The sequence below is a fragment of the Arabidopsis lyrata genome (genome assembly GCF_000004255.2).
Source record: "Arabidopsis lyrata subsp. lyrata unplaced genomic scaffold ARALYscaffold_8, whole genome shotgun sequence".
Classification (NCBI taxonomy): Eukaryota; Viridiplantae; Streptophyta; class Magnoliopsida; order Brassicales; family Brassicaceae; genus Arabidopsis; species Arabidopsis lyrata.
The window spans coordinates 6,805,280-6,812,988 of NW_003302548.1; the positions used below are offsets into that span (position 1 = coordinate 6,805,280).

A 7,709-nucleotide genomic window follows, 5' to 3' on the forward strand; every position below is an offset into this window, starting at 1 on the left:
AGTTTTTTGACCAAAAATAAAATAACTCGGATAGATTTAAATAAACAATTTTTTTCTTAAAAATAGATACTTATTTGACATAGTTCTCCTTTGCACAAAAAAATATATATATATATATATATAATTTTTTGACATATATCTCAAATTTTGAATCATTTTTCTATCATTTTCGGAATCGTGTTTAGGAAAAAAAAAACAATAATCATATGTCAGATTTAAATATGAATTTATACAAGAAATATAGCTATTGGTCTATTTGATTATAATGAGAGTACAAGTTGCTTTGATCATTTTTGATTTAGCGAAGAAAAGTAGATAAAAAAAGACAAAGCGGATGACACACAACACAAGCCTGATGAATCTGGCCAATCTCTTCTGACTCAAAACTCCATTTAGATCCATTTCTCTGTTTCTTTCATTGAAGAAGATATGAGATATGACATCAAACAAACCCTACGAAGCAGCAACCAATCTTGAAGAAGAAGAAGAAGAAGAGGAGATTCGTTTCTTCCCATTTCTCTCGTCCCTTCCTCTCTCTCGACGCGGCCATGCGTCGTCGACTAATTCACTACGCGATCTTCCTCCTCTCACCATTGTTGTTGTTACTCGTTCTCGGAGAAGCTAATCCTTCTGACTCGTCTTTTGTTACTCCCATTAACTGGGATCTCTACCACTCTAGGTGAATTTCAGATTTCTCCTTGGATCAATCGAGTTCTACTTTATTGCAGATTTTGTCTCTCGCTTTTTGGATTTTCTAGTTAGTTCGGTTTTTAGCTTTGCCTCTTCAAGTGGTTACTAAATTCAGTAAAACAAGTCGACCATTTGGTTAGTTATTGCATTTGTGTCACCTTTCACAATATGAGAAATAATGAGTAAATCTGCTTTTCCAAGTTGAACTTATGCAACCACGCTTTGTTACGGGCCTATCGAGTCATCGTATACTCAAATGTTGATGTAGCGAATGAGCTTTTGTTATACTCACTTCGGTTTTATGCTCATAGAAGCTGATAAATAGATTTCGCTTTAATAAGCATACCTGTAATGGGTTTTAAATAGGAGGGGTAGGATTAGAATCGAAGGGTCTTTGACCATTTGGTAAAGTGAGAGTCTTTTGGCTAGAGGAAAGTTAGGAGATCTCTACAACAAATACTAAGTAAATCTGTTTTTCCAACTACAACTTATGCAAGCACACATTGTTACAGGCCAATCGGGTCATCATAATCGTATACTCAAATGTTGATGTAGTCATGTAGAGAATGACCTTTTGTTATACTTACTTCTGTTTTTTTTCTCATATAAGCTGTTAGATAGATAGATTTCGTTTTAATCATTTGATAAGTATACATGTAGATGGTATAAATAGGAGGAGACTGGAATTAGAATGAAAGGGTCTTTGACTATTTGGTAACTTGAGAGCCTTTTTGGCTAGAGGAGAGTTATGAGATCTCTCTTCGACGAATCTCCAAGATAGTTAAAGTTCTTGATTGCAACCAAGATTCAATAGATTGCAATAGATAAGGAAGAAAATTTCATTGCTCTCTTCTTATCATCACCATCCTCTATATCTGTTGCAGTGATGATTTAATGGAGCAGATACATTCTTTAGTACATCGACATCCAGATAAGCTCTCGGTTAGTGCCATTTTAGCTTCGTTTTTAGGTTCTTGTATTTTTCAGCACAGACTGAGTGGAGATTGTCAATATTTGTTTCATAGATTGAGATGATTAAATCGGGAAACAAAGGCTACAATGCAGAGGTCAACGTGGTTACTTATTGTCGCGGTGGTAGAGAGAGTGATGACAGGTCGAACTTTAGGATCCTTCTTGTAAGTTCCCTTTATAACTCTGTGTAACCTATTCAGTCAAAACTCTCTATTACAGGAATATCGAATAACTTAATGAATTTAATTCTCCTAGTTTAACTTGTAATATATAGGTGAAGTTTCTTCATAGTTTTGGTAATACCTGTTTTCTTGACAGATGATTCCTTTTCTTCCAGACTTTTGGGCAGCATGGGAGAGAGCTTATCACCTCTGAACTTGCCTTTCGGATATTATCAATTTTAAGCGAAGAACAGTTCCTACCAAAGAAAAACGGAGCAGCCCTGAACAACACATTAGACAAGCTAGTCATAAAAGTAAGTGTGTCTGATCCGTACAGTTTCATTTCATCCTTGTGGTATTTGATAAATTCACTTACTCATATAAGATGCTATTATATTTTGTCAGATGGTTCCTATAGAAAACCCGAATGGTCGCAAACGTGTTGAATCTGGAGATCTTTGTGAACGAAGAAATGGTAACCATATTTGTCTCTTCTACATGGTTTTTAATGTGTTTGTTTAGCATTTCATCTTTTATCATATTTGTAAATTACAGGAAGAGGAGTTGACCTGAACCGAAATTGGGGCGTTGATTGGGGCAAGAAAGAAAAGGTACTCCTTCCTTTCACTGCACATTCCATTTCCAGCAAGATCCCTTGCTAATGCGTCACGGAACTTGGTCCATTTTTGTGTGTTTTGGTTCTAGGATTATGATCCATCTGAAGAGAATCCAGGAACTGCTCCGTTTAGTGAGCCGGAAACTCAAATTATGCGGAAGCTAGCTATATCATTTGATCCTCACATATGGATAAACGTGCATTCTGGAATGGAGGTGATGATTTCTTATGATTTAGTGTTATCGTCTATCCATTCTAAGTTTTCAAATGTGAACAAAGGTTTTAAATACTGCTGTTGGAATTTATGAGTAAATATGTAAATGATGGATTGCATGAATGTTCATATCCCGTAAATTATATTTAACAAAAAAAAAAATCTTGATCTGGTCTTTATTATGTATATGTTGAGAAGTTTGATTCTGATTTCTCATGTTCTGTTCACATTTTGTATAACAAACAAATCTTGATCTGGTCTTTATTATGTATTTATTCAGAAGTTTGATTCTCATTTCTTATTTTTTCAGGCTTTATTTATGCCGTATGACCACAAAAACATAACCCCAGAGGGATTGCCTTCACAGAAGATGAGGACCTTACTTGAAAAACTTAATAAATTTCATTGTCACAACCGCTGCATGATTGGATCTGGCGGCGGCTCTGTTGGGTTTGTCTCTTTCCTAAAGATTTTTATGCATATTTTCAGGAATCTTGAGTGCTACATCCCGTCAGGATGTTTTTTTTTTTCATATTTAATCGGTTTTCTCGACATTAGGTACCTGGCACATGGTACAGCTACAGACTATATCTATGATGTTGTAAAGGCACCAATGGCATTTACCTTTGAGGTTTGTGTGACTAAAGTTACCTACTCTCGACACTTTCAGGAAAACCTGTGTCACATATTCTTATAACTGTTGCTGTCATTGCCAGATCTACGGGGACAACCAAACTGCTTCAAGAGATTGCTTTAAAATGTTCAACCCTGTTGATCTACCCAATTTCAAGGTGCTATGATTTTGAATTGTATCAATTTCTCTCCAACATATACCCAAAAAAGGGAAAAACTCACAACTTGGCTTGCTGCTATTACTCAGAGAGTTCTGAATGACTGGTCTGCTGCATTCTTCACGATTTTCCAACTGGGACCACTCCAGTTAGACGGAAACAGTTCCAAGGCTGCAGAGAAATGGGTGTCGATAGACGAGTATCTGGACGGCTACTTGGTGGAAAGGAAGAATAGATATGGGAAGAACATGGAAGTGATTGATGTCGGAATGCAGGAGATAAAAACTTATTTCAGGCTCTTCTTGTTGTCCTCAGTACTTCTGATGTTCATGTTCTGTTCCAGGATAGCCAAAAGCAAGTATAGTAGAAACTCCATACCTGTCATGCCATGATACTATTGGAGGAAGCTCTCATTTAATTAACCCTTGTAAGTTAGTAATTTTTTCGGTTGCAAAACTTGTATTCCTTATTTTAGGAATGTTGTGTCACATGAAAGACGAACATAATTCTTTGGATTTGAGATTGATTCTTAAGTAAAGGAGCTTTGGTTTAGAACTTCCAACGTGCAATTTCCTACATGATCTCTGTAGTACAGACAGTAGCCGGATCCAATTTGGTCAACAAAGTTATATATTTGTACAGGTTGAATCTTTACATAGACAGAATGTGAGGATTTGTATGAAAGACTTCCTCTTGTAATGTGTGGTACTGTGGTTTGTGTTACATATCTGTCCTGAGCTTGTGAGACGCTATCATAAGCTCGAGAAAAATTTGATCACTTGAGCTCGAGATAAAACCTTAGCATTGTTCTCCTATATTTCTATGAGGCTCTTAACGTCTGCTTCATGTATCTTAGAGCTGACCGTAACATGGATCTAGCTTTTCTATCTGGTTTGCAGCCTGACATTATCATCTCCTCGTAAACACCTGGTACCTGTAAAACCATCACATCTCGAAAGGTCAATATGCTACTTTCGGTTATTTCCCTATCAACCAAAAGATAAGATTCATACCTTCTGGAACTTATCAACACGAATGAGAGCTTTCATGAGTGTTGTGTATGTGACCACATCTGGTTTTACGCCCTGCAATTGTTTTGTAAGATATGATGTTGGTCAGTAAGTAGTTCATTAAGATGGGATCAGGGTTTTAGCTAAGAGAAGTTGTTACGTTTTCTTTCATGTACTGCAACACGGCAAAAGCTTCAGCGTCTCTTCTATCCTCACCAAAGGCATTGATGAGGGAATTGAGAGCCAATAAACTCGGCTTTAGTCCATCTGATGTCATCACTCTAAATGCATTCACAGCTTGCTCTGATAAACCCTGGCACGGAAGCATCATTAAACTATCAGTATCAAATGATAATTCTCTTAGGGGTCTCTAATGGATACTAGTAACAGTCATGGTACCCTTTGTGCATAAGCATTGATGAGGGCATTGTACATGGTCGATGATGGTTTCAGCCCAACTGACTTCATCTCTTCCAAGCACTCTATAGCATCATTGAACCTACCAGATTTGCCATAAACGTCAACGAGTGTTGTGTGTGTCACGACGTTAGGTAGTATTCCTTGGCTCTTCATCTTTCCCAACAATCTTTTCATGTCATCCCATCTTTCTTGATCTCCATAACTATTTATCATGATGTTATAAGTTGTAGCACAAGGCAAGCAGCCCCGCCTCTCCATTGCCTCAAACATCTCTTCTGCTACTATATGCCGACCATGCTTACAATGGCAATCGATAAGCGTATTCCAAGTCACCCTATCGGGTTCAATCCCCTCACTCAACATTCTATCAAAAGTCGTCATCGCATGATCAAGACAATTAAACTTCCCAAAGGTATCGATCACCACGTTGTAAAACTGTCTATCGGGCTTAACACCGATGCTCTTCATCTCCTTAAGAACTTGAAATGTCTTTTGCCACTCACCTCTATCGCGATAACCAGCTAAGAGTCTGCTGAAAACAAAAGAATTAGGCTGTACATCACCAGTTTCCATCTCTTTCAACACAATTCTCGCACTTTCCCATCTACCTGCATTCACGTACGCATCAATAAGCAGACTATACGTATGTTCATCAGGCGAAACACCTCTCTTCTCCATCTCCGAAACCATCAACTCCGCATCTTTCAAAGGACCCGTCTTCACATACCCCTTAAGCAACGCATTATAAGCTTTCGTTCTAGGCTTAATCCCACTCTGTCTCAACTCCTCAAACAAAGCTTCAGCCTCCAAAGTCCTTCCCGAATTCGCCAACGCAGAAATAATCGAAACAAGAGTAGCGGTTTTCGCACTCAAACCCGTCGCTTGAGCCATACCAAGAAGCTGCAAAGCCCGAGAAGGATCACCAGATTTAGCAAAACCCATAATAATATCATTAACTAACTGCACATCAAGCTCAAGCTTATCTCTTTCAATCTCTTTATACAATCTCTGCAACATAACTGAATCAATCTTATTGCAACGAGTCAACGACTGAATAACCAAGCTATAGTTAACGAAATCGGATTGGTAACCGTCTTGACGCATCCTAGAGATCAAATTAAGCGCTTTTTCGATATCATTGTTCCGAGCACAAGCACCAATCAAGGCATTGTATGTCAATGGTGTTAACGTTTGTTTCTGAGAAAGAAGAAACGCCTCGTAAAGCTTCTCAGAACGGCCAAGCGCGTGGATGAGAATCGAATAGAGAAGCTCATAGGAGAAACAGAGGTTATGTTTTTGTAGCCATGACACTACAGCGTAAGCTAAACCAAGAGATGATGTTGATGAGCATAAAGATTTTATCAATGAGTGCCAATATGGTGCTGGTACTGCACTGTATGACTCGACGAGCTCGAACTCAACCGGATTAAGCGATTCCGGTGAAGCTTCCGATTCCGATTCCGATTCTGAATCTAAAACTAACTCGACTGGTCCGAATCTTGAGAGGAATTTTAGAAGCGGAGAGAAGTCGTAGCGACGGTGAACCTCGGAGGAGAATTCATCGTCTTCTTCGTTTGTATCTAAACCATTCCATGAGGAGAAGTAAGAAGAAGACGGAGATGATGATGAAGGTAAAGAAGCAGAGGTGGTTGCAGAGAAAGCTGAGATTGGTGGTTGGAAGAAGCGGTGGTGGTGGTGGTGGTGGTGGTGGTGAGTGAGGAAGTAGAGAGAGTGAAATCGAGATGAAACCAGTGGAGGTTGTTGCAAGAGAAGCATAGTCTTCTTCTTCTTCTCCAATGGCGTCGTAAGTGAAGAGAATTTTCTGGTTTTTATTATCGTTTTTCTGAGATGTTTCGTTTGTGGTTGCTATTGTTTTTGATTCATTTTCTCCATCTCTAATTCTCAGTTTTGTTCTTTTCCTTTTTTAAGCGAATTTATAACACAATTCAACTTTTTTATATTATCCGACATACAAAATTAATAGATACGGAAAAAAAAAAAAAAAAAAAACACAACTCGCTTTGTTTATTATTTACTCCAAATTCTACAAAAAGAATTATTGAAAAAAATAAAAAACTAAGTTTTTTTCAATATTTTATTAGTTACTAATTATGAATTATAGACATAAAAAATTGAATTACTTGTTCCAAGTTGTGGAAAATTGTTAATCACAAAAAAATGTGTATTTAAAATGAATTTTTTATACGTTTTCTTAATATTTGTGAAATTTTTAAATATTAGATTAATTAAAAATAAAAGGAGTAATTATTAGATATTTTTGAAGTGAAAAGCACTTTTTAAGAATTATTGAGTTATTAAAACTTCAAAATCGTTAGATTAAGTTCTCCGCCACGAGCCCCTAGTCCTTTGCATTCTATTTTCCCCTCCTCAGAATCTTTAGATTCTGAGCTCCCCCTTCCGGGAGACAGAGTAATCTCAGAAGAAAATGATGAGCCGAGACCGGAGGTTTCCTTGTCTCAAGGACTGAGTATTAGGACTCAAAAACCTTTACCTGCTTCGACTTCTGGTAAGTTTTATTTTGAGACGCGAGCCTTAGCAAAACTTGTTTACAGATTGCAACTATTTGATCAACCCATTGCTCTCCTCTGTTTTGCAGGTGGAGAAGAGATTGGAGACATCCTCCGAAGTTTTCAAACCAGGGAAGGGACATCCCTTCCCCCTTTTTCGGTTTTGGAGGCCATAAATCCGTCAGATGTACGTCAAGCGAACCTGCTATCTATCCCAGGTTTGGATCTTTTTGACTATGACAAACCTCTTTTCCTTGAGTAAAAATCTTTTGTCTGAATGACACATTTTTCAACTCTGAAGGCGTCA

At 37.7% G+C, this 7,709-nt stretch overlaps 2 protein-coding genes across 2 annotated transcripts; one reads left to right on the plus strand and one right to left on the minus strand.

The window, feature by feature from the left end:
* Positions 1-300: 300 nt before the first annotated feature.
* LOC9299876 (metallocarboxypeptidase A-like protein MCYG_01475) lies at positions 301-4,006 on the plus strand. The gene is made up of 11 exons (XM_021035694.1): positions 301-679; positions 1,575-1,632; positions 1,716-1,826; positions 2,000-2,137; positions 2,229-2,298; positions 2,379-2,434; positions 2,529-2,654; positions 2,964-3,103; positions 3,212-3,284; positions 3,370-3,444; positions 3,534-4,006. The coding sequence occupies exons 1-11, from the start codon at positions 549-551 to the stop codon at positions 3,834-3,836; spliced, it is 1,281 nt and encodes a 426-aa protein (XP_020891353.1). The 5' UTR covers positions 301-548; the 3' UTR covers positions 3,837-4,006.
* Positions 3,974-6,771, minus strand: LOC9299877 (pentatricopeptide repeat-containing protein At5g42310, mitochondrial). The gene is made up of 4 exons (XM_002865495.2): positions 4,854-6,771; positions 4,615-4,767; positions 4,458-4,529; positions 3,974-4,378 (listed from the first exon to the last, which is right to left on the minus strand). The coding sequence occupies exons 1-4, from the start codon at positions 6,648-6,650 to the stop codon at positions 4,265-4,267; spliced, it is 2,136 nt and encodes a 711-aa protein (XP_002865541.1). The 5' UTR covers positions 6,651-6,771; the 3' UTR covers positions 3,974-4,264.
* Between the last annotated feature and the right edge of the window lie 938 nt (positions 6,772-7,709).